Source organism: Camelus ferus, chromosome 13, assembly GCF_009834535.1.
Source record: "Camelus ferus isolate YT-003-E chromosome 13, BCGSAC_Cfer_1.0, whole genome shotgun sequence".
NCBI lineage: Eukaryota > Metazoa > Chordata > Mammalia > Artiodactyla > Camelidae > Camelus > Camelus ferus.
In genome coordinates, this window is record NC_045708.1 from 39,461,939 (window position 1) to 39,489,008 (window position 27,070).

The window sequence follows — 27,070 nt, forward strand, 5'->3', positions numbered from 1 at the left end:
CCAATTGAGTGTTTCTTCGTGGGAGATGCCCAATAGTCAGGAGCAGCCGTCGCTCTGTGGGACAAATCTGTGAGATGCGCATTGTCTTCAGTGTTGGCTCAGTCAACAGTTACAGTAGCACATAGGCTGTGTTGTCCACATCTTATAAGTGGGGAAGATGAGGCTCAGAGAGGTGGAGTGGCTTGCCCAAGGCTACACAGTAAGTCTGCTGATGTCTCAGTTTCCCCTCCCTCACAAGGAGAGGATAAGAACGAAAGAAGATGACCTGGGTAGCCTTTGGAGGAGGAAAAGAAGAGACTCCCCCGCCCTATGACATCATGCATGTCCCAGAACCCTGATTTCTGAGTCCCGCCCTCCAGTCTTTGTCCAGAGATTGGCCACCACTCTTTCAGGCAACATTTGTTGAACATTTTGTCTGGGCCAGGCCTGCTCTCGGTACAGGAGATACAGACACGAACAAGACCCAGTCCCAGGCCCTGGGCAGTTCAGAGTCTGATGCCTAGGGGTGATTTGACATCAGAGAATATTTGGCTGTGTCTGAAGATATTTTTGGTTGTTACAACTTGTGGAGGGGGATGTTATCATCACCTAGTGGGTAGAGGCCAGGAATATGGCTAAATATCATACAGTGCACAGGACAGCCCCACAGCAAAGGCTTATCCATCCCAAGCTGTCAAAAGTGCTAAGGTTGAGAAACTTTGGCCAAATAGAAGTATCAGAGATGTATAAAGACACCAACTGCCCAGCAGGTCAGTGCTGTGAAGAAGGGCAGCATGGGGGTGGTGAAGTCCAGAGGAGGTACATAGACCAGCTGGGGGTGGGGCTGTCAGAAAGCTTGGAAAGATGACAGACATGTATGGAGAAGAGCAGGGCACATGAGACCAAGGACCGACTGCAGATATACAGATGCACTGGAGCCCAGAGTGGGAGGGGAGAGGGGGACAAGGGCTGGGTCACTATGGCTTTGGAGTCTTCAGAGAGCATGGGAATGCATGGTGGGGAGCAGGAGGGGCAAGCAGGGGAGAGGTGTGGGCAGATGTCTGCTTTAGAAAGCTCCTCCCTCATGTGGATACAGGCAGTGCTGTGGGAGGGTAGAGAGTGGAGCCGTTCTGGACAGGAATCTGTCATCGTTCAGTCATATTAGGTTTACGCATGCCCATGACTCAGCAATTCCGCATCTCAGGGAAATCTTTCCATGGGTCCATAAGGAGAGAGGTATGAGGAAGTCTATCTTAGTGTTATTTGCGGTACCTGGGAGAGAAGACAGTCTGGGTATCCATCCTCGGGAAGTGAGCGGGCACTGTGGAGTCCCACACAGCAGTTAGAGGCAGTAGGGGTACATGTAGCACCACTGATGGGACCTAAGACCTAGTGCTGAGGGAAAAATGTACGTAAAACATGGATGCACCAAAGAAGCCGCATTTTGCAAGAACACTTACAAACTGAAAATGCATACTAAAACACATTAGAGTGATGGGAGGGGATGAAGAGGAGGGCTCTGGAGCATAAAAGGGAATAAATGAAAAAAGGGAGGGAAGAAAGCTCCTGCAGTAGTGGAGTGAAAGGGCTGGCGGCGAGGGGTGGGGAAGGGAGTGATGGACAAGGGCACAGATAGAGAGACACGGCCGGAGGCTTTGCAGGGACCTGGGTTACAGTGCAGGGTGGAGAGGGTGGCTGGACCTGCAGGAGACTGAGGATGGAGTATTTTCAGAATCTGGTGGTTGACAGGATGGAGGAAGGGGAGGGAGAGGGGGATGTCAAGGATGGTGGTCAGGTTTCTGGGTGGATGACTGGGCCAATGGTGTCCCTCCCCCACACCCCTCGCCCTGAGTGTCCTTCAGGACCAGAAGCAGGCTTGTAGGGGGATGAGTTCAGTCTGGATGTGGTGAACTTAAGGGGCTTGTGTGCCATGCTAGTGGAGACATCCCCCAGGTGCTGGCTACACGGGGGTGGAGCTCAGCAGAGGGATATGAGATGGAAACAGATTTGGGATTTATTTGTGCACAGGGGTGAGGTGAGATTCCTGGGTGAGTGTGCAGAGTGGAAGAGATATAAGCCTGTAGATGACCTATATTTAAGCTTCTGCTGCAGATGAGGAAACTGCGAAGTTGGCCACACAATCATCGTCCAATAAAGGTAGGCCAAGGCCATCAGGATTCTGGGCCTAAGAGAGAGAAGGAAATGAGGGTGGTCCTTTCGCATAACCTTGTCTGTTGCCAAGAATGTTCATGAGCATTGCCTTGTTTGAGTCTCACAGTAGCCACATGGAGTTATGGGACAGGAAGGCCAGCTTCATTGCTCACATTCTACAGATGAAGACAGGGCTCAAAGACAGGTGGGCCTTGTCCAATGTCATGCCAGGAATCAATAGAAGTATGGATCCCAAAGGCCTCCCAACTCCCATGCCTGAGCCCTTTCCTCCCAGAGATATTGCTGCTTTCATTGGCTGGAACCCAGGTCTGGGGTGGCCTTGACAAATCACATCTGCCATATTCTGGGTCTGGGTGGCCTTGAAGCACAACAGAGGCTGATGGTGTCAGTTATTGGCCAAAGACCCCAAGTGGTCTTGAATTAGAAGGGTCAGAGGCCACTTCCCTTCGCTGAACCCTCCCTATCATCACCTGTAAAATGAGTTCTTACACGGTTTTATAGGTATTTAACTTTTACAATAGAAGCAAAAAGACTTCATAGGATCTGTATTGAAGAAAGGAAAAGATAATTGGAAGGGTAAGTTGGGAACCATTAGGGAGCAGGCTGGAGGATGCAGCGTGGAGAAGGAGGTTTGGATTTGGAGGGAAGGGAGCATTTGGACCAGGTGTTCTGCTGGGTGTGGATGGGTTAGAAGGGAAAAGACACAGTCCTGGCCCTGGAAGGTTCACAGACCTCTGTGTGTCATCCTTAGCCCTGCTGTCCGTCATTCTCGTGCAAATAATGAGTAAGCCTGCCACCTCTGCTTCTGGGCTTCAGATCTCTTTTCTTCCCTGGCCTCTCACCAGCATCCTCCTTGTCAATCTCTTAACCTAGCCTCCCCCATCAATCTTTCACGTGGCAACCCAGGTCTTTGGAAGATAAATTTACCCTCATGTCTTTATGATAAAGGGCTACTCTGGCCCTCTGGCCTCCACCCACTTTGCTGGCCTTCCCTTTAAGTCTTGCACTACCCAGCATGCAGGCGGTTGCCCACCTCCATGTCTCTCTGCAGATGGACCCCCACTGCCTAAAATGCCCAGCTTCCCTCCAGGCCCCATCCGTCTGCGAGACCTTCCCCGTCTCTGCTCTTAGCTCTGCATCACCTCTGTGAAACCTCCCTGAACCCCGCAGGGAACAGGCACTCCTCTGTGCCTCCACTGTGCAGGCTTGTGACCAGCCCGGGTTTAGGTTGGTCTTCTCCTGTCTGCTTTTCCCTCTAGAATAGGCTGTGAGTTCCCAAGACTGTAGCACCTTATTCAGGCCCCACGGCCATTTGCTGGGCAACCCAGCGGCTGCCGGAAGGCACACCTGGCCCAGAGGCCCTGTTTCCATCTCAGCTGTGGGGGCTGGGTGTAAGGGTGGTTAACTTCAGAAATAGACTAGTCTGAGCACATCATTTCTTTCCTCAAAACTCTCCAAAAGGTCCCATTGCACTCTAAAGGCCAACCCAAGCCCTAAGAATCAGGGCCCATTATCCCTTCCACCTACATTCTACTCACACTCTTTGCCCCATCCCCCACCCCTGGCCCTCTCTATTGCCTCCATGGGGGAATGCTCTTCCCCAGACACTCCTTGGCCAATCCCAGGCCTCTTTCTTTGCTTGAATGCCTGTCCACCCTCTTTAAAACTTTTCTTCCATAGTTCTTGCTACCACCTGACCAACTCTCACATCTTACTTGTTTTACTGTCTGTCTCTTCCCTCTACTTTATCAACTTCTAGAGGGCAGGGGTTTTACGTGCTTTGCCCAGCAGTGTACACCCAGCAACTAGACTAGGCCTGAAACACGGAAGGAGCATAGGAAGTTATTTGTAGACTGACACGTTGAACAAATGAGTGAACGAAGTGATAGTGGGGTATTATAGGGCACTGGGCCTACCCACGACCACGAGTATTCGGGAGGGCGGGGCTGAGGCACAGTTTAGGGGAGGGCGGGGCCGGGCAGGCGCTTGCTGAAGGAGGGGGCGGGGCGGGGTGGAGTCGGGTCGGCCACGCCCCCAGAACTGCGGAACGCCAGACGCGCGGACCGATGCGGCCCGGAAGACTGAGGGAAGGGCACCCGCGCCCCCGGAAGTTGCCGAGCTGCTCTCAGGGTCTGGGCTGCGGCTGGATCGCGGAGGGGCTGACATGGAGCTGCCCGAGCCAGAGGCCGCCGCCGCCGACGCCATGGACTCGTTCTTGGAAAAGTTCCAGAGCCAGCCTTACCGCGGCGGCTTCCATGAGGACCAGTGGGAGGAGGTGGGCGGGCCCAGGGATTCCGCACGAGTGTATGTGTGTGTGTGTGTGTGTGTTTGTGGCCGAGACACGTCCCTCACCCCCGACCTCTGGCGCTGCAGCGGATAGGTGGTTTCTACTTGAGTGTTAAAAAGCGGCCTCCAGGTTTTGAAGGTCTTCTTAAGCTGCCAGTACATTTAGGTGTCCAGGTCTTGGAGTCAGAAACCTGTGACTCCACCACTTACTGGCTGTGATACTGGGTCAGTTACTTCACTTCTCTGAGCCCGTCGTCTCATTTGTAAAATTCCCCAAACTGTAGCACCAGTCTCCGAAGATTGTGGGGAAGCTGAAGAGAGAGGGTGGGTAAAGTGCTAGGAACATGTGAGCGCTCAATTTACTACCACTCCTGTAAGCATGTGAGAACTGAAAAATCTTTAGGGATTATTATCTTACACTCTCATTTTACAAATGGGAGACTGAGGCCTGAATGGGGAGAGATATATTCAATCATGATGATTTGCAAATCATGATGAGTAAGAAAACTTTTAATATAGAGACATGGAACTGGAGCTACTTAGTGGAAACTCCTATTCGTATAGTTCATTCTTCTCTTAACAACCTCCAGGAATTTGAAAAAATCCCCCTGTTTATGAAGAAAGCGCCATCAGAAATTGATCCCAGAGAGAATCCTGACTTGGCTTGCCTCCAGTCAATTATTTTTGATGAAGAGCGATCTCCAGAAGGTATCTTCAATGACTTTGACATTTGTTTTGATCCTCCGTTGAACTGAGATAAAGTCAGAAATGTTCTGATTGATAACAAGTAGTAGTTAGCCTGAGCTCACTTGTCACTATTTATCCCATGTATACTTACTTGAATACCTACTGAATGCTAGGCATTGGGTATACAGGCATGAATAAGACTGCCCTCAGAGGTCACATACCAGTGGATAGGCCAAACTGTCATAAAGAATCAGGACAAACGTGTGTGATAAGAGCCAACATGTAGCTATATACTAGGTGCTGCTGAAACACTAAAGGTGGGGGAGGTAGGAGTGGGCTTTCAATTGATCAGCAGTTTGAACTGAATTCTAACAGTTTTGTAGGCTCTTGCTAGGGTGAGGAGAGAAATCTGCATTCCAGGGAGTGGAACAACATACACAATAGCAGAAGTGTAATTTCCCCTCTTCAGTAATTAAAAAAAAAACAAAAAACAAAAAACAAAAAAAACCCAGTCCTCTCTTCAAGAGCTAGGACAAGTATACTTTTTCCTTTATACTTTTTTTTTTTTCTGGTAAGCACTTAATAATCTACCTTATAAGATATTTGGAATTGATTGTAGCTTTAAGTACATGTAACTTTATTTCTCCATGTTAATACCCAGTTTTATAGCATTTTTAAGTTTTCTTATCCTGTTGGTTTCTTGTTTGGTTTATCATATGTTACATTATTGCATGATTTAGAATTTATTTTTAACAAGCCCTTTAAAAAATAGGAAATAGTGATTGTTTCTTCTCTATAGAACAGGCCAGGACCTATAAAGACGAGGGCAATGATTACTTTAAAGAAAAAGACTATAAGAAAGCTGTGATTTCATATACCGAAGGATTAAAGAAGAAATGTGCAGACCCTGAGCTGAATGCTGTTCTTTATACCAACCGGGCGGCAGCACAGTACTATCTGGGTAATTTATTCCATTATTTAGTCCTTTCTAAAAAATTAGCATATGATAAAAACCATTATATGATGGCTGGTGGAGGGTTTGAGAGTGTCAGAGGAAGAGGGGCTGCTTATCCCAGAAACCAAGGATAGTTTACTCTAATTGAACTCTGTTTTAGGTAGACTTCGTGAAAAGAGGAACCAGGTAGATTGTGTAATTCTTACTATCTGAACCAAATAAGTAACATCAAATGCCTTAATACATGAGTTGGTATGATCTCGGATTTTTGAGCCAAAATGCTTCTACGCTTTCAAAACAAAAGGTTTTTTTTTCTGGCCTTTTAGCCTCTTTTCAAGGGTGCTAGAAGAATTAAGGCAATAGAGTTCTTTGTGTGAGAGAAACTATTAATCCAGGGGAGAATTTCTCAGAGTATTCTGTGGGACATTTGAAGTAAAAAATATTCTTTGGACAAGTAAATTTGGAAAGGGCTGCTTCTTCATTAGAGATTTGCAGTGCACATTAGTATGTTAACACTGAGAAAACCTACAGCAAAGAACCTTACCCTGTGATTCACAGGTTTCATAAGCCCCCTTTGCAGATAATACTTATTAACATGGAGTGCTGTTCTGCAGACATGACTTTGGGGAACACTGATTATTTGGGTGGCATTATTGCTGGTGACTAGTCTTGGTCATGTTAGACCCGTGTTTCTTATCACAGAGTTTAGAGAGGACCAGGGAATGACCTCAGGCATTTCTGAGGGGCTGGCAGGGAATAAGCCTGCAGTCTGGCTGGACTAAGCCTGTTGGGACTCAACACCATTTGAGCGGAGTTTCTCCCCAGTTGTAATCTGCTCCAGGTGTTTTCTCCCTTAGCCTGTTTCATTATAAAATCCCCCAAATAAGAGTGGTATATAACTTTCGAGATTATTTGAGCTAACTGGCCCCCTCATTTTACATAGGCCCAGAGAGGGACCTTTTGGTTAGTGCCAAAACCTGTACTAAAAACCCAGTCTTCTAACTTCTGGAGGAGTACATTTTTTTCATTCAGCAAACTGAGTTCTTGTTCTGTGCTAGGCACTAGCATCATAGAAATGAGTAAGACCTGACTTTTCCCTAAAGTAGTTTCATTCATTTACTTAGTCGATTACTAAATATAAAGCATTTCCTGTGTAGTAGGCACTGCACTGTGAACAAGACCTACATAGTTCCTGTCCTGGGGGAACTTAAAGAATGTCATGTATAGGGCTAGTAAGACCAAAAGCACCTTGCAAGGAAAAAAACGTGTGTGTGCTATACCAGAGGAGCAAATGCATAATAATCAGAAACATTCCTTAAGTGATGTCACTGGTATGGCTTCCAAAGCACTTTCACATTTTTTCTCCCTCTTGACCTCATAGCAACTATGTAAGATAGGTGAGGTTAACAGTTTTATCCCTAGTTATCACAGTAAGAAACTGTAGTAAATATAATAAATGTAGTCAAATGAATTATCTGAGGGTACACAGTGCTAGGATTAGGATGCAGAATCAGTTCTGATTCAGAATACACCAAGCGGAAGACACCTTCACCCACACTTGGAGCGGCACCTGGTGCTGTCGATTCCTCAGTCCTGAGTGCTTTGTAGGTTCTGCAGTACAGCTCGGGTGGCTTTTGAGTTTTCCCTCTGCTGGCTTGGAATTCAGTTTTCTCAAGCCTGATTAGTCATTTAGCCCGTCTCTTTGTTTTCCAGCTTTAAAATGTGTTCTGTGTTCTTCTCATTCTTCTTGTCTCTGTGGGTTTATGGCTTTTTGGGGTGGGGGGAGTGGTAGGGGTAGAGTTAAATGCACGTGTTCAGTCTACTGCCTTAAGCAGAAGTTTTTGGATTTCTTTTATATGTATTTTTTCCATAGTTCAGATCATACTGTTCTTCCAATTTTGTATTTAGTTCTTTTCACTTAATTTTGTAACATAAACAATTTCACTTAGCATTAAATTATTTGTGAATACTATTTTAATAGTTGCATAAAGATGCATCATATGGATATACCACTCTTTACACTATTTCCTTTACTATTCTGCTGTTGTTGAGTATGTAGCTGCTTTTAGGTTTTTTTAAGTAATGCAAAAATGAACAAAGTTATTAATAAAGTTTTTCCAATAATTCTAATTATTCTTTTGGATAAGCGGGATTTGGCAAACTGGCTCACAGGCCACATCTGGATCCCTAGCCTCCTGTGAGCTAAAAGTGGTTTTTACATTTTTAAAAGATTGTAAAACAAAGAAGAATGTGTAACAGACCATATGTAGCCTATAAAGTCTGAAATATTTACTGTATAGCCCTTTACAGAAAAATTTTGCTAACCCCTGGGCTAGGGTTTTAGAAGTGAAATTAGTAGGTAAATACCAAACTGTTAATTAAGTAATATTTACAGGATAAACTAAAGGTGAAAATCTACCTCATGCCTCCTACTTTGGATAACCAGCGTGTATGATTGCACACCTTTTTAAAACGCACTTACAAATATATATGTGTGTATATATGTTGTATATTTATATTGGTTGGTTTGTTTATTTTACAAAGATAGACTTCTCTACACATTGACCCACCGCTTAACACATCCTGTTGTGCCTTTTACATGCAACTCTATCTTACCCTTTTATTCCTATAACGTTCTAAATTTAATTCATTTTGATAGAGCAGGTGACAGGGAATAGGAAGTTGTTGAAGATTTCTAAAATTAGTAAATTAGGTTTATATAAAAGGTAATGGAAAACTCTTTACTCTGAGGTCCATTCCTTCAAGATTACTAGGATTTCCAGAGAAAAATACTGGAAGGTAATGAGTGGCTGTCTCCACAGGACAATATTCTGCCTTTTTTCCCGATCCCTTCTCTTTTCACTCACTGAAGACACGTTTGTGAAGTTCCATTATATTGTTCCTTGTTCATTGCTATAGGTCTCTGGTCACAGTTTTTTCCATTCTCAGCCATTTCATATCAGTAACTCTTGAGGAGCTACCTGCTCTGACCCCAGCTTCTCTGGATCTCTGGATCCTGGAAGCAGGTTCTGACTGACTCACACTTGCTGCTGGGCTCCAGCCAACCAGATCTATCTTACTCTTCTTAATGACTACATAGAATTCAGTAGTATGGAGTTACCATAATTTATTTAATCATTACTGAATTGAGGATATTTAGGTTATTTCCAGCTTTTCACAATTAAAAGTAATGCTTCAGTTAACATGCTTTTACATTTATCCTTGCACAATTTTACAAACATTTTTAAGGATAAATTCTTAGAAGAGTATTGTTGGGTCAAAGTGTATACACAAAGCCCATGCCAATTTGCTCTCTGATTTACTCATAGAGTGCCCTTTTCCCATATCTTCACCAATATTGGATGTTACTGGTATCTAATTTTTACCAGTTTCATGTTAATTTTAATTTCCCTAGTCGTTAGTGATGTTAAGCATCTATCTCTCCATGTGCTTACTAGCCATTTATAGTTGTTCAGTGGGTTGCCTGATGTTACAAACATTTCCGAGGCTCTTGATGAGCACAACTATTTTTTTTTTCCCATAAACAATTGCTCTGGTTTATATTTCTCCAAGACTGTAGAAGAGTGTTTTTGTTTCCACACACAAAATTTGGGAAATAATCTGAACTCAAAACTTGTTTTCTCTTTTACTAAATGGTGTTTTGTTAGGCAATTTTCGTTCTGCTCTCAATGATGTAACGGCTGCCAGAAAACTAAAACCCTGCCATCTCAAAGCAGTAGTAAGAGGTAAGTCTTGTAGAGTGACAGTATGATTATCATTATGGAAAAGTTGGCACACACTGCACCAGAAATGTTTTAAGCTTTGGTATTAAAAGTGCTAAGATACTAATGAAGTCACCTTATTTTTGCAATCTTGATATTAAGTTCCTGGTCCTTATCAATAGCAACATGCCATTTTTAAAAGAATTCCCCACAGAATAATCCAACCCTCTGTGTTTTAAGAATTTGTGGAGAAATTGAAACTACTCGATTTAAATTAATAAAGAGTAAAATTAATTAAAACAAAGCAGTTCCAAAAGCCACATTGGAATTTTTTTTCCAAATTAGCTGATTGAAAGGCAAGATCTCAAATGCCATGTTAATATTAATTAAAAGAGAAGTTATGGGATTTTTGCCGATAACACGAGTGCTGAGATGTTTCCAGATTATTTTTTTCTCTTGTAGCCTGACCTTTTTAGGTAATGATAGTGCTTTTATTATTTTTGTACTTCACCTTTTCTTTGAGAAGTTCAAAGTTACTTTATAAACTTTAATTTATTCATCACATATTAATCTCTATATCCCCATGGATTAACTTAAAATGCTTTATCAAAGTTATGCTTCCTTAAGTATTCATGGTTGGGGAGGGGGTTAAGTCCTTCAGCTATAGGCAGAGAAAGTACTAAACAAAGAAGGGCAAGTAAATTGACTGTAGTCCTGTGAAATTGGCCATAGCTGGAAATACCTTGATTGAATTGTCAATTTTACCTTAGCAGTGTGACTTTGGCAAGACACCCACTCTGAGTATCAGTTTGCCCACTTCTGGAAGATGAGGTTGGATTCTGTTGACATCTAAGCCCTTACAGTTCTATTATTTTTAAATACTGTGGAAAGTTCAAAGAGGCTAACTGGAGGAAAAAACATGATTAAAGGAGAGGCAGCTTAAACTGGTAGCCATCAGGAACAATTTTTGGAGAGACCTAGTGTCTTTGGTCTTGCTATTGCTTTTATGAATAACTGAGGCAAATTCTATTTTTTCTCTCCATTTAAAAAAAAGTCATCTGAGTGGGGCTTTACTCTTGTTTATAGATGAGGAACCTGAAGCTCAGGGTTGCTCAGTTCTTTGTCTAATGTGTAGTTGGTAAATGATAACCAGATTTCCAGCCCCAATCTGTCTGATTCCAAAGACTATGTTCTTTGTCACTAAGCTGTAGCCTTCCCTTCTTTAATAGTCCTTGACACCAGGCTTACAGGAGTTTTGAACTGAATTTCTAAGATACAAAAAATACTCTTCCTTGTCTGGGAAATGCACTACAAGGGGCTTTGTCATGCATTTTCCCTTCAGAGTGCTGGCTGGTAGCTGGTTGAGGTGGGGAGTCCTGTTCAAAGATGGCTCTTTCCATGCATGTTGTCCAGGGATACTAAGGGTGCTGGCTTCTACAGGTGCCTTATGCCATTTGGAACTGAAGAACTATGCGGAGGCTGTGAGCTGGTGCGATGAGGGGCTGCAAATAGATGCCACAGAGAAGAAGCTTCTGGAGATGAGGGCTAAAGCAGACAGATTAAAGGTTGGTGGCAAAACCAGTACCCAGTTGGCATTTGTTAATTAGCATTAATTAATTAATTAATTAATTAATTAATTAATTAATTAATTAGCATTACCCAGATTGTGTCTTGGGTCACTGTAAACTTTTTCTCCTTTAAAACCCAAAATCAGTTCCTACCCTTGGGACTCTGGGGGATACAGATAAGTAAACAAATAAGTAAATAAATAGTTATAACATGATAGAAGCAAGGAAGAATATATAGTATATATAGTAGTGGTATTTAACTTTGCCCTGGTCAAAAGCAAGGCAGAAATGGGGGTAGCAGAGGTTGCTGAGAGATGTGATGCTTGAGTCTAATCTCTTGAAGACTGAACAAGAGTTTACTTGGCTTGGGGATGTGGGGGAGAACATTCCAGATGGGAGAAAACAGATCTATATAACCTTGGGCAACTTCCTGATATTTCTGAAACTCAAGTCCCCTCTTTGAATATAGTGAACATAATACAAAAGGTTTTTATAGGGATTAAAGAGAGAGAATGTGTGTGTGTGTATGTGTATTTCTTAGCAAATTTCTTGACATTAGTAAGGACTTGATAAATCTGTGGCTATTTTGATTTGACTAAATAGACTATTGCCATAGTCTAGTATGCACACTGAGTAAAGTTATTGAAAGAGAGAAGGGGAAAGGACAGTTAAACGTTTAAGCAAAACCTTAAGCTTCTGTAATACTGTGTAGCTCCTGGCATCGACACCTATAACTTGCTAATGAAATGCTACATTCTGGCACATAATAGCAACAATGATGATAAAAACAATAATAACAGACTACCGTCACTACCAAAAATAATATCCAGCACGTAGATAGCACTTACTGTGTGTATGTTCCAGTGCTGTTTAAAAAACTTTACTTATATGAATCCAGCTAAACCACACACAGCCCCGTAAGGTAGGCAGTACTCTAATTCACCTTCCACTAGTGAGGTAGCTAAAGCACAGAGAGATCAGGAAGTTGCCTAAGTCACACAACTGGCGAAGCTGGGCTTCAGGGTCAGGGAGTCTGGCTGTAGAGTCCACACTCTCAGTCCCTGTGCACTACTGCCTCACATGTCTGTTCAGTACAAACCTGGAACAAGACTTGAGCTCTTCTGATTCCTTGTCCAGGTCTCTCTTCACTGCTTATACTACGGAATGGAAATTTTCAGTGCCAAGGGAGCCTTGAGATGGCCCTGAACAGGGATAAGTTTTAGTCAAAGTCATTCTAGTCATGTGAAGTGGTAGAAAAATAGATATGTCTAGACCCACATGGCTCAGTAACAGAATTCTAAGCCTAAGTAACTGGGTGTGAGCCAGAATTTCTAAAAATGGTATATATAGGAGAGAGTGTCCAGAGGGCTACTGTGGAAGGCCATTGCTAAGCTTACCACAGAAAAGCCCTTATGGGAGCTAAATGAAAGCTTCTAGGTCCTGCAGCACAGGCATAATTAAAGAGAGATTTCAGGGTCCAAAAGCTTGACCTAGGTATAGGTGACATTGCTTGCTGAGTGTCAGGATTATTCCCTTTTATCTGAGTATAAATTGATTCTGGATTCACATGTGCTTGTAATATGTAAGCAACAGACCTCATATGGTTATCTTAATGTTGAACAAGATGGACTTCAAGGCTATGGGTATTACCAGAGATAAAGCAAGGCATTTTTTTAAATGATGAAAAGGTCAGTTTATCAAGAATATTTAATAATTCTAAATGTATATGTACCTAATAACAGAACTTCAAAGTACATGAAGCAAAAAGTTAACAACTCAAAGAAGGAAGAGACAAAAGTACAGAGAGATGGAGATGGCAACATCCCTCTCTCAGAGTAATTGATATAATAAGTAGATAAAGAAATCAGTAAAGAAAGGTGACGTCAGCAAAAACAGTCAACTAAAGACCTACAAAAATTCTCTTCTCTGTAAAGTCAATGGAAAACTGGCAAAAATGGTCAGAATTGACTTTTTCAGAACTCTGAAATGAACCAAAGGCTTGCAACAGTCTAGGGAGTGTTCATTCAAGAAAAATGGCTGAACCTTCACGAGAATAGCAAGCTTTGTGGCATTTTAACTTGCCCTATTCCCATCTCCTCCTAGTAGCCTTGAAAGCCAACAGCCCACAATCATAGTGAAACTGAGCAGCCTGGCAGCCACCAGAGGAGGCAGAACAGGATTAGAGCTCCTTCAAAGCCCCACTCCAGAGGGCTGTCATTATTTGACCATCTGGTGGTTCCCTAGGAGACCCCACTCATAAGCTGTTTTTATTTGACCCATCTTGGAGCTATCCCAGTATGAGAAGTGTTTTCACAGAGGGTGGGTGTGGGAGGCATTTGTTAAAAACAATTCAAGGCAGTTATTTAAGGTTGCAGCTGCTTGAGTCAGTGAAAAACTGTTGAAGCAAACAATAGGCTTACCAGAAATCTTAAAAGGAAAAGCTGGGAAATGAGATTGTATAGGGGCTTTGAAAAGCTCCAGCATATTCCTGGGACTCTAGGCAGTCACATGTGTGCTCAGTAAAGATCTAAGAAGGTCCTGAGCTCTCACCTCTGACTGCTTTGGAAGCTCTGTGTAAGCAGGAAGTGAAGATGGAGGCCCAACAGTTGACTGCTAGGGTGATTGTCGAAGGCTTGTCCCAGCATGCACTGCACGTTGGCAAAGACTGGGACACTCTCTGGCTTCAGACATTTAGGGAAATCTGTCCAGTCATTACCTGACCACTAAGCTCACTGACTGGAGACATTAGTAGTCACAACAGAGAATACAGGCTTTACAGAATTAGTTTAAGGAAGTCACTAAATAATAACAGCAGCAACAGCAAACACTGGGGAGGGGAGACAGAATGTGATTTGCAGGGTTGCCATGATATATTATTTTAAGTTTGCAGTTTTCAACAAAATATTACAAAAATCAAGAAAGCATGGCCCATACCCGGGGTGGGGGCTGGAAATCAGTAGAAACTGTCTTTGAGGAAGCCCAGACATGGTACTTAACAGACAGAGACTTTAAACCAGCTATTTTACTTATTTACTTATATTTTTAAATTATTATTTATTTTTTTGGGGGGGATGTAATTAGGTTTAGATGTTTATTTTTAGTGGAGGTACTGGGGAATGAACCCAGAACCTCGTGCATGCTAAGCAGACACTCTACCACTGAGCTGTACTCTCCCTCCTCTAAACCAGTTATTTTAAACATGTTCTAAGAACTGTCAACTGAAAAAATAAAAGCACAACCTAGAAGTTGAGAATTAAGTTTTATTCAGCAGACTTAACTGGGGACTTAAGGCCTAGATATAGTCTCTCAGATAGCTCTGAGGGACTGTTCTGAATAAGTAAGGGAGGAGCCAGGATATATAAGATTTTTTGAGAAAACAAAAAACGAAAAAACCCAACAAAACAGGCCCTGATGTCATTCCCTCAACCAAGAATGCCTTTCTCTTTCACCTAGTTTCTATCTGAGCCCACCTCCTCAGTGGGGCAGATTCTGTCACTCCCTCCTCTGTGTTTCATAGCACTTGGTTCACACCACCAGGGTGACATGTAACAGACCTTTAACGTGTCTGACCCTCTCAGTAGACTGTGAGCTCCTTGGATGTGGGAACTGTACATTTTAACATTTCTGCTGCCACTGGTCCTGGCACCTAGACATGTGCTTTTTAAGTGTTTATTGAACTGAATCCAGCCACTGGTATCCCTTGATACAGGAGCCTGGGTTGAATAGAGATCAGAAATAGTCATTTAGGATCAGGCGGGGGTAACAGACGAGGAGGCAGGGTCCCTGGAGCTGATGCATCTGAATTTCATTTTCAGCGAACTGAACAGAGAGACATAAGGAAAGCAAAGCTGAAAGAAAAGAAGGAGCAGAATCAGAATGAGGCTTTACTCCAGGCCATCAAGGTGAGTTCTCAAACCTTAGGCATTTATGGTCTTGTGAAGTCCACTAATCCTGTAGCCTGTTGGCAACCTTTCTGGGGATGCTTTACCTGAATGATTTGTTCATTTTCTTTCTGCTTTTGGTGAAGCAGTGTGACAAGTCAGGCCCTCTGAGTTCGGTCAGCTCTCCCACTTGTGTCCATGTGTTGGTCAGGTAACAGATCCTGAATAGTTGCTATGGGTTAAGCACTATCTAATCTTCACAGTAGCCTTCTGAAGTAGGTCTTTTTGCTCCTGTTTTGCTAGATGAGCACATAGTCTCAGAGATGAAGAAAGCCCACACAGCTAATATGTGTCAGAGCTGCACCCTTGCTCTTGGCCCCTGTGTTATACCGCATCCTGAGGGAGTCTGAATTTTTAGGATGCTGCTCCTCTAACTATAACAACAACAAAACTCGGCCTCTCCTTCCCTCTCTTTCTTGTGTTTTAAATGAATGTAGTCTGACCCAAATCTTGCTTTCATCTGGATACCCAACACGTCACCTGTTGAACCTTGCCTTCACAGGGGAGGTAAACCTGCTATGAGATTGTAGGGTAGGTTCTTGGTTTCATTCTTTTTTATTTTATTTATTTTATTTTGTTTTTTATTGAAGTAATTTACAATGTTGTATCAATTTCTGGTGTACAGCCTAATAGTTCAGGCATATATATATACACACACATATATTCGTTTTCATATTCTTTTTCATTATAGGTTACTGCAAGACATTGAATATAGTTCCCTGTGCTATACAGTATAAACTTATTATTTATGTATTTTATATATAGTAGTTAGAACAGACATACAGATCAATGAAACAGAATAGAGAGCCCAGAAATAAACCCACAGACTTTTAGTCAATTAATCTTTGACAAAGGAGGCAACAATGTACAATGGAGTAAAGACAGTCTCTTTAGCAAATGGTGTTGGGAAAGCTGACAGCCACGTGTAAATCAATGCAGTTAGAACATTCCCTCACACCATACACAAAAATAAACTCAAAATGCCTTAAAGACTTAAACGTAATACAAGACACTATAAACGTCTTAGAAGAAAACATAGGCAAAACATCCTCTGACATAAATCTTAGCAATGTTCTCCTAGGGCAGTCTACCAAGCAATAAAATTAAAAGCAAAAATAAACAAATGGGACCTAATTAAACTTACAAGCTTTTGCACAGCAAAGGAAACCATAAGCAAAACAAAAAGACAACCTATGGAATTGGTTTCATTCTTTGTTGAGTTAAATTATGCACCCATTTATAGGTACTTGTTGACTCTGAGAACTACACATTACTAAAATGTACTGCACTGGTCCCTCCCCACAACAAGCAATCTGTTAACACATTAACAAATTAAAGAGAAAGGAATACTCTAGAATGATTTGGTCATTTTCTGAAATGTAGAATATTGGACGACCCAGACATTTGCTTACAGACTTTATTTTGATTCTCTCCTTTAACCTAACTGTATCTCAAATTTCAGTGTATGTAAGAATTACTCTCAACACTAGTATACACAAAGCTATATATACTATATTTTAATGGTTTAAAGCAGGGGTCAGCAAGCTGCGGCCGTGGCTTGCAGCCGTGGCTTACAGCCCTGCCTATTGGTGTATGTGTTACCGGTGGTTGTTTTTACACTACAATGACAGAATTGAGTAATTTCAACAGAGACCATTCGACCTGTGAAGCCTAAAATATTTCTTATCTGACCTTCTAAGGGAAAGTTTGCCAACCCCTGATTTAGGAGATAGATCAAGATGATTTTGCTTCTGTATGATTTTCTCCTTGGGTGCTAGCCTTAGGAGCTTCCACCCAGCATACCCAAGAGGTGACTACTGTTCAGATCTTTGATTTATCCTTATTTCCATGAGACAGTTAAGATTAAGTCAGTGTGTACATTATTTTTAGTATTCCATGTCCTAGCTAAAGTGAAACATCTGCCATTTCTATACATGCTACTCATGATCTTTCCTATACCTTTGCACATGCTGTTCCTTGGCTGTTCTTGGGGTAGAATGCCCTTCCCACACCCCTGCTCCTCAATTTTTCTGCCTTTCAAAGTCATTGTTCAAGGCCTAGGCATCCCCCAGTCACCTCCAACCCCCAGGCTGAATTAATTATTCATGGTCTGCAGTTCCACAGCTTTACTTCTTACTTTATGCTGTACTTTTTACCATGTCTAGCTCATCTCTGACACAGTCTAGCATGTGGTAGATGCCTAGTAAAGGGGAGTTAAACGAGTGATGCCGACTCTGTGCCAGGCCTCGGGGATAATGAAGATGAATCACGTGTAGAGCTGGCCCCCAGGGAGCTCGCAGTGGTATGGTTTCTCTGTTTTAGTGATGGGGGTTTGCATCCTTCCACACATAAGTGGTGTGTGTGTGTTTCTGCCTTTGACCCAGGCTAGGAACATCAGGCTAATCTCCGAAGCTGCCAGAGAGGATGAAGATTCAGCCTCAGAAGGTCTCAGTGAGCTTGTCCTGAATGGGCTGAATTCTGAGAACCCTTACGGAGCCAGGCTGAGTGTGGATGACCAGGGCAGACTGAGCTGGCCTGTGCTCTTTCTGTACCCGGAATATGCCCAGTCGGACTTCATCTCTGCTTTTCACGAGGACTCCAGGTACTTCCTTCCCCAGGTACCCTCTGCTCGTGCTTGTGTGCTTTTCCCTGCTGCCTTGGCTTGAGAGACAGGTGGATTTTTGGTTGAGGAGTGAAGAGAATAGAGAGGGTTTGACAGAGTCTGGTTTTAACATAATCACATAGCTGATTTGTCCTTTCACTGAGTAGCTTTGCAGTGACAGACACGGTCTCACCCTCTTGCTGAGTAACACCATAGTACAGTGTTGGTCAAGCACTGGTACTTGTCTCTGGTGAGAGATGAACTCAATGGAGGTAGTACATGCATAGTAATTGAAGGGTATATTTATTAGAAAGCATAAAACTATCCATTTTAACATGTGATTTCATAGGGTTAATGCTTAGAATGTGGCTAAATGTAAGAATGTTGTTAATCCTCAGTCAGTTCAAAGAGAATTACTATGTCATAGTGATTCACACATTTTGGGCACTGCTGTCAAAATGGATTAAGCCTGCATTTCATGATTTATACATTCTTGATATCTCTGTGGATTGATGTCTGGGGACTGTGATGGGGGAAAACAGATCATGAGTTATTGATACCCAGAAAGTACATGTCATATCTCCTTAGGTTTATTGATCATCTAATGGTGATGTTTGGTGAAACGCCCTCTTGGGATTTAGAGCAAAAATACTGCCCTGATAATTTAGAGGTAAGAGAAGTTTTATTTTGTTCTTCTGTGGGAATTGGCAGGGGCTGGGGGGTGGGGACAGGTGGTGCAGTGAGGTTTCACTGCCTTTTAAAATTGTGGTATAATATACAGAACATAAAACATATCATTTTAACCATTTTTAGGTGCACAGTTCAGTAGTGTTAAGTACATTCACATTGTTGTGCAGTCATCTCCACCGTCTGACTCCATTTTCATCATCTTAAAGTGAAACTCTGTACCCATCAATCAGTAACTCCCTATGTCCGCTTCTCCCCAGCCCACGGCATCTGCCCTTCTACTTTCTGTCTCTGAATTTATCTACTCTAGGTGCCTCATGTAAGTGGAGTCATATAGTATTTGTCCTCCTGTATTTGGCTTATTTCGCTTGGTGTGCTGTCTTTAAGGTTCATCCATGTTTTAGCACATGTGAGAATTTTCTTCCTGTTAAGGCTGAATAACATTCCATTGTTGTAATTTTGAAAAAAATAATCACAACTTACAGAACAAAGAATTTGTCTTCTAACCATTTGAGAGTCAGGTGCCAACTGATGCCTCGTTACCCCTGAATAATTTAGTGTCTGTTTCCTACAGACAAGCACACGTTCTTTCATGATTCTGATCAATCATCAAAATCAGAAAATTGACTTTGATACACTAGTACCAGCTAATCCTCAGACTCCATTCACTTTTCACAAATTTTCCCACTAATGTTTTTTCTTGTACATACTATTTTTTAATTTTTTAATTGACATATAGTTGATTTACAGCATTATGTTAGTTTCAGGTTTACAGCAAAGTGATTGTTATATATATATATTTTTTTCAGATTATTTTCCATTATAAGTTACTACAAGATAATTGAACATAGCTCCATGTGCTATACAGTAAATCCTTGTCACTCATCTATTTTATGTATAGTAGTTTATATCTTAATCTCATACTCCTTGTTTATCCTTCTCCCCCTCCCTTTCCACTTTGGTAACCATAAGTTCATTTTCTGTGTTTGTGAATCTGTTTCTATTTTGTATATAGATTCATTTGTATTGTTTTTTAGATTCCACATATAAGTGATATATAGTATTTGTCTTTCTCTGTCTTAAGTAAGTATAATATTCTCTAGGTCCGTCCATGTTGCTACAAATGACAATATATCATCTTTTTTATGACTGAGTAATAGCCCGTTGTGTATACATATCACATCTTAAGCCAGTTGTCTGCTGATGGACACTTTGGTTGTTTCCATGTCTTGGCTATTGTAGATAGTGCTGCTATGAACACTGGGGAGCATGTATCTTTTTGAATTAGAGTTTTCATCTTTTCTGGATTTATGAATAAGAGTGAGATTGCTGGATCATACAGCAGCTTTATTTTTAGTTGTTTAAGGAACCTCCATACTGTTTTCCATAGTGGCCACACCAATTTATATTCCTACCCACAGTGTGGGAGGGTTCCCTTTTGTCCACACTCTCTCCAGCATTTATTATTTGTAGACTTTGATGATAGCCATTTTTACCAGTGTGAGGTGATAACCTCATTGTGGTTTTTTGATTTGCATTTCCCTAATAATTAGTGATGTTGAGCATATTTTTATGTGCCTGTTGGCCATCTGTATGTCTTCTTTGGGGAAATGTCTATTTGGGTCTTCTGCCCATCTGGTTGGGTTGTTTGTTTTTTTTTAATACTGAATTGTATGAGCATATTTTGCATATTAACTCCTTGTCAGTCACATTGTTTGCAAATATTTTCTCTCATTCTGTAGGTTGTCTTTTCATTTTGTTGATGGTTTCCTTTGCTGTGCAAAAGCTTTTAAGTTTGATTAGATCCCATTTGTTTATGTTTGCTTTTACTTCTTTTGCCTTTGGAGACTTAAGAAAATATTGCTATGATTTATATCAGAGAATGTTTTGCCTATGTTCTCTTCTAGGAGTTTTATGGTGTAATGTCTTATATTTAGGTCTTTAAACCATTTTCACTTTATTTTTGTATATGGTGTGAGGGAGTGTTCTAATTTATTGATTTACATGTAGCTGTCCAGCTTTCCCAACAACGCTTGCTGTGAAGAGATGTCTTTTCTCCATTGTATTCTTGCCTCCTTTGTTGCAGATTAGTTGACTGTAGGTGTATGGGTGTGTGTCTGGGCTCTTTATTCTGTTCCGTTGATCTCTATATCTGTTTTTGTGCTAATACCATGCTGTTTTGATTACTGTAGCTTTGTAGTATAGTCTGAAGTCTGGAAGGGTTATACCTCCAGCTTTGTTCCTTTTTCTCAGGATTGCTTTGGCAATTCTGGATCTTTTGTGGTTTCAGATACATTTTAGGTTATTTGTTCTAGTTCTGTGAAAAATGTCATGGGTATTTTGATAGGGATTGCATTAAATATGTAGATTTCTTTAGGTAGTATGGCCATTTTTTCTTCCAATCCAAGAGCATGGGATGTCTTTCTATTTCTTTGAATCACCTCAATTTTCTTTGTCAGTGTTTGATAGTTCTCAGTGTATAGGTCTCTCACCTCCTTGGTTATTTCTCCTATGTATTTTTTTTTTTTTTTTGGATGAGATTTTAAGTGGGTTTTTTTTTTTTTTAACTTTTTTTCCTTATATCTCATTGTTAGTGTAAAGAAATGCAACTGATTTCTGTATATTACTTTGTATCCTGCTACCTTGCTGAACTCATTTATTAGTTCTAATAGTTTTTGTGTGGAGACTTTCTGGTTCTCTGTATAGAATCTCATGTCATCTGCAAATAGTGAGTTTTTTCTTTCCTTCTAATTTGGATAACTTTTATTTCTTTTTCTTGCCTGATTGCTGTGGCTAGGACTTCCATTACTGTGTTGAATAGAAGTGATGAGAGTGGGCATCCTTGTCTTGTTCCAGAATTTAGTGGGAAGGCTTTCAGCTTTTCACCACTGAGCATTATATTGGCTGTGGGTTTGTTATAAAAGGCTTTTATTATGTTGAGTTATGTTCCCTTTATACTCACTTTGGTGAGAGCTTTTTATCATGAATGGATGTTGTATTTTGTCAGATGCTTTTTCTTCATCTATTGAGATAATCGTGTGTAGTTTTTGTCCTTTCTTTTGTTAATGTGGCTTATCACATTGATTGATTTATGTATGTTAAACCATCCTGTGGTGTGGAATAGGCTGGGGTTGAGGGTCAGGGCCCTGTGGCTGTGGGATTCAAGGTGGCTGTGCTACACCTGGGACCTGGGCTCTGTGGCAGACCTCTCCCAGGACCCGTCCACCCCAGATCTGGTGCTCAGTTGTGGGGAGCTGGGGTGCTTCCACTGGGAAATGATCACCGCATACTCCTGCCCAGCGCCCGACTGCCCAAGATTCAGCACCTAGCCACTGCATGTTCTTGTGGCACCATCTGGTGCACACGCTGACAATGTCTGCCATAGCTGGACCCGCTACTTTTGTTCATGTGCTGACAGTGGGCTCTGTGCCTCCCTCTGAGTCACACAGGCCCTCCAGGCTGTCTCTGTAGCTAGATTGAGTCCTCTCCCAGGGCCCGTCTACCTGAGATCCAGTGCTTAGCTGCTGCGTGTTCTTGTGGCAGTGCTGGTGTGTACACTTTCTCAGTCTTTCTGCAGCTTTCTTGATCTTACCACTGCTAAAGATTATAGACCAGTTATTTTGTGGAAAGTCCATCAGTGTAGGTTTGTCTTGTGTTTCCTGTGACTATGACCTGGATTATGCATATTTGACCAGAATATCACAGAAGCGATGCTGTGTTCTCCCTGTATCCTGTCAGGCACACATAATTTCAAACATTCCTTTATTGATGGTGTTCACTTTGATCACCTGATTGAGGTAGGGGTCTGCCAGGCTTCTCTCCTGCAAAGTTACTCTTTTCCCCTTTGTAATTAGTATTTTATAAGGGAGGTACTTTGAAACAATATAAGTATCTTATTGTTCATTGAACCTTCAACATAATTGTTTATATCAGTGGATTTATGGTTTCCTATTTTATTCATTGTGCTATAATCTATTACTATGAATGTTATGCTCAAACTGTCCCAGATTTGGTCAGTGGGAATGCCTTCAAATCTGCTTCTGTGTCCTTTTAACTTGTTTCCATTTTTAAAGCACTTCCTTGCTTTCTGTCAAAAGATGTTCCAGGCTCAAATTGTGCTTTCCTTGCCCCAGCTCTAGAACCCTGGTTCTTTTTAGTGGAAAACGGTATTTAGAAGTCAAGATCTAGTAGTAGGTATACTCGTAAGTACAGAGGCGAGGGAGGGAAGTGCTCACTGCTCCAGGGCCGTGTGTATGTGTATGAAAACATGAACTCTCACTGGTATCTCCAGTTCTAACCCTGCATCACAGGACCAGTTTTCTCCCTTCCTATATTTTTAACGTGGCTTCTTTTATTTTTAGTATATTTATTTGATCAGTCCCCTGTACTTAATCCCCCTCCTGTCCCACCAGTGTCCCCTCTCCCATGGGGAATCTTTCCCACCCGACTTGGCCTCCTGACTCCCCCAGTCAGGCAGCAGCCCTTCTCGTCCTACATACACCCTGACACCCCACACTGCTCGGCCATCCTGCATGAACGACCTCCTCACTCCCCTCAGCAGGCCACCCCCTGCTGTGAGTGTCTGCCCTTCTCACCCTTAGCTGGCCGGTCCCCAGCAAGGAAGCCCTCCTCCACTGTCCAGGCTCTGACACTCCTCACCCACCAGCAGCCCTCCTACGCAGACATCTTCCTCACCCTGCTTGGGCTTTGATACTTGCACAGGGATGTCCCCAGTGTGGACGTCTCTCTTCCCTTTCTCTGGGCCACTGTTGCTTTCCTTCCCCACACCTGATAGTGCTAGGACTGAATGTTAGGGAAGGGAAGGCTCCTAGGCCTGGACTTGCGTCTTCCTCTTTTTACTAGCTGAGTTTAATTGGTGAGTTATTTTCCTTCTGTGAGCCTTGTCTCTGTCTTCAGAAAATGGAGCCAGTATTACCTTTCTTAGTGTCACAGGGGAGGACTGAGTGCTTTATACTCCACAACTCTGTAAAGGAGGCATTCACTAATAATGCCGTCTCTTTACCTTTTCCCTAGACTTGGCCTCAACACGCCTCGTGCTGCTGAAGCCCTTTATTCACATCTGACTCCTGCTCCTCTGTTCACCTTGTAGGTCTACTTTGAGGATGAGGCCAGGGCAGAACTATACCAGGTGCCTCCCAAGAGCACCCTGCTGCAAGTGCTGCAGCAGCCCAGGTGAGCCGCCTTCCTGAGGCTGAGAGGCCAGGGAAGACACTCGCACCGTCCCAGCGATCCAGCCAGCTTCTCATCTGCTGCTGAGTGTTTGCCTCGTACTCCCCTCCCTCCTTCCCCGCACTCAGAACCGTGAGACAGCAACCGTGGAGGCTGGTGCAGGCCACTGGCCAAACGGCTGCAGTGCTGACAACTCAGCCATTTGCACCACAGCCACGACACCCTCAGACAGGAGCCTGAGAAGGAAGAAGCTACCTGGCTTTTGTACCAGAGACAGCCAGGATGGCCCTTCTGTTCCCAGTGGTGCCTGTGTCCCCAGTGCTGTTATATGAAAAGAACACTGGCTCTTGAAGTCAAACACCATCATTTACTGACCATGCGACTCTGAGCACATGCTGCCTCCTTGGGGCTGTTTCCTCATCTCTAATATGGGGATAATGACTCTTGCCTTTGTGTTTTTCAGGTATTTGAGAGAGTAGGAGTTAAAGTGTAAACCCTTATAAACTGTGAAGGGTGATCGTGCCACGAAAGGGCACCTTTGTTAGTCACAGTGGCAGCCAGTTGGACTTAGCAGTTGTCTGTCTTCAACTTGGGAGGAGGGGTGTTCCTGGACAGTAAGGGGATGCCCTCAGTAGCTTAAAGCTGACTCTTGGGCTACTTTTCCCTAAGCTTTGAGCAGAGTAAATGTCTTGCATTAAGGCTAAAAGAGCCTGATGTGCTAGAGGAATGAGGGTGGTTGGGCGCGGTGGAAAATGAGGCTGGAGGACTGGGTGAAGGCCAAGGGCAGAGGCCTTGAATGCCCTACGAAGGGGCGTGAACTGTATGCTGATGGGGGCATATGGAGCCACAGACAAGGGTGTTTAGGTACAATTTACCAAGTGATGTGCAGATTTTAAGTGTACTTAAAGAGGCATGATGTGGGGGATGGATTGGAAGCAAGTGTAGGAGGTAGAATGGGGTGAGCACTGGTGATCTATCGACTGACTCAGTGCAGGTGTCCCACTGGTCTTGGTGCTTCTGCTTTGGCTTGGCAGGCAGGGGGTGACGATTCCTTCAGATACGACCGATGACTTCTCTTGGCAGTGTTTTTTTTCTGGCTTCAAATCTCCCTTCTAGTTTATAGACAAATTTTTAGCTATTCATTTTCTCTATAGCAAATTACCCAGAATTCTTTAAAGGCCTGAGGTCTACTCTACCCTATCTCCCCAAAAATGGGAGCGAAATCTAAACAGAAAGCAGACTGATCTGTGGAGGAAAACCAATTTCATGCTTCTCAGAAAGTGTAAATGCATTGGAAGTTATTACTTTTTAACTGACTAGCATAGGCAAGAGGCTAGCCAGGACAGGTTTATGGCAACTTTAGACCCTGAACTGGGTGCTGGGCCAAGATATAGGCCTCCTGTCCAGACCCAAGCCCTCTGGGTGATGCTAATTCCTCTCGACCAAGGAGGCCACGGCCTTGCCTGCTCTCCGACCTGCCCACTCCATTTGCTTTATGCCCAACAACTGCAAATGCTCTAGTGACCTGCACCTCCGGGCTTTTGCGCTCTCATGCCCCACCAAAAATTAAAGCAAGTGCAGACACGGCATCTTCCCAGAAGTCTTTCCTGATTCCCCTTTCCCATAGAGGGAATCACGTCCCTTGGGTTAACACTGTACCTTACAAATGCTGGCACAGTTGTGCCTTGCTGTCATTGATTACTTCTCTCTCTCCCCTCAGGACTTGAGAGCATGGATGGTGGTTTTTGTTTGTAGTTTAATCTGTGTTTTCAGCATGGGCCTCGCTTACTCTGGGCTCTGGCTGTTGAATGAAGGAATGGAACCATGTTCTTGTTTTATTTCACATTTAGTGACAGACAGATATGATGCTAGAGGACTGGCCCAAAGGTTGTAAGGGGGAGAGGGTCATGCTAATTTGCAGATTTATAAACAACCAAACAAATGTGCTAAACTTGCATTTTAATGTTGACTCATATCCAAAGGTTCACCTTGACTGTTACTGGGATGATCCATGGACGATTAAGATTGCAGTTCAGTTAACCCCTTTCTTTTTTTGTGTTTACTGCAGGTACTTTGTAAAAGCCCTGACGCCAGCATTTCTGGTCTGTGTAGGATCCTCTGCTTTTTGCAGGAATTATCTCCAGGGGAGAAAGGTGCGCCAGGTAAAGTGACTAAGCCAGGCCCCCCTGGATCTTCTCCCTCCCCCTCCTCAGCCTGGAGTCCAGACATCATTTCTGTCACCCTGGAGACAAGCCTTCCCCACATCGTGGTTGGGGAGCTGCTGCTGACTTCCTGAACTGCAGCCTCTTCTGGTCAGAGTGCTAAGTTCCAGCTGGTCTTCACTCTCCTCTTTTGATACAAAACTCCATGCCTTGGTCATGATCTCCTTGGACTCACTGTGAGCTGTGTCAACCACCAGCCTCCATCTCTGTAGGGACCAGAACACAGCAACTGACCTGAGGAGCACACTGGCCAGTGGATGCTGACTCAGGATCCAGTGACATGGTTCTGAACCTTTGTGGAGTCAGAGGCCTCATGTATACACAAACCATGTATGTAATTGTAAGGTATTAAAGCTGAGAGGTTCGGGCCTCCCGTTATTTCATAAGCACAGAGGGCTGCTCGGTGGGGATGCCGTGGGGTGAGATGGGGCCTGGAAAACCGGGTCCTCTTTCTGCATCTGTAAAGACCTACAAACTGGGGTCGTGCAGAACCCCTAAAAAGTTTGCCACTTTTCCTCATCTTTGCAGTATGGAGAACTGTGACATACTTGGGATAGTGGACTCTGAGTTCCTCTCCAGTTTTCACATTTTAGGATTTTGTGCCTTTCAAACTGGAAAATCTTTTTGCGTGTTGAGTCGTTGTCATAGGTGGTATTTTTTCTGCAGCTATTTGCTTCTTCCTTCCTGGAGGGTTTTGTCTGTCCTTACCTTGCAGTGCTCACCCCGTTCCCCAGGGAGGAGTGTACTTTCTTGCTCCTGATGCAAAAGGATGTGAGTGGACGTGTCCAGACAGAGCTTGCAGAGTCATTGTGTGGTGGGCTCCTGCTCTTTTCCCTCTGCCAGGAGAACATGTTTCCCAGAGAGGGGCTGTTCCTTCAGCCTGGCTGCCGGATGCTAAGACACGTGGAGCAGAGCTAAAGCAGCTGGCCTGCAGCCACTGACTAACATGAATGAGAAAGAAATGTTTGTTGTAGTAATAAGCACTGAGATTTGGGGGTTGTTTGTTACTAGCAAAGCTAACTAATACATCATTAAACTGAAACCAGCTGCTGTCCTTAA

General features: G+C 43.0%; 1 protein-coding gene across 2 annotated transcripts; it reads left to right on the forward strand.

Annotated features, from left to right (window-relative positions):
* Positions 1-4,223: 4,223 nt before the first annotated feature.
* On the forward strand, positions 4,224-27,070 carry TTC4 (tetratricopeptide repeat domain 4). Of its 2 annotated transcripts, XM_006180123.3 has the most exons (10): positions 4,227-4,426; positions 5,028-5,145; positions 5,924-6,085; positions 9,748-9,825; positions 11,242-11,366; positions 15,185-15,271; positions 17,695-17,912; positions 18,501-18,582; positions 23,710-23,792; positions 25,858-27,070. In XM_006180123.3, the coding sequence occupies exons 1-10, from the start codon at positions 4,316-4,318 to the stop codon at positions 25,958-25,960; spliced, it is 1,167 nt and encodes a 388-aa protein (XP_006180185.2). In that variant the 5' UTR covers positions 4,227-4,315; the 3' UTR covers positions 25,961-27,070. The 2 variants fall into 2 exon arrangements, with proteins under 2 accessions (XP_032350254.1, XP_006180185.2); XM_032494363.1 differs by lacking the exon at positions 5,924-6,085 and having other exon boundaries at positions 4,224-4,426.

Coding starts and splice junctions, on each gene's coding strand:
- TTC4 (XM_006180123.3), top strand. CDS start 4,316: ATGGAGCTGCCCGAGCCAGAGGCCGCCGCCGCCGACGCCATGGACTCG. Junction 6,086..9,747: donor GGCAGCACAGTACTATCTGG/GTAATTTATTCC, acceptor GTGTTTTGTTAG/GCAATTTTCGTTCTGCTCTC. Junction 9,826..11,241: donor TCTCAAAGCAGTAGTAAGAG/GTAAGTCTTGTA, acceptor TGGCTTCTACAG/GTGCCTTATGCCATTTGGAA.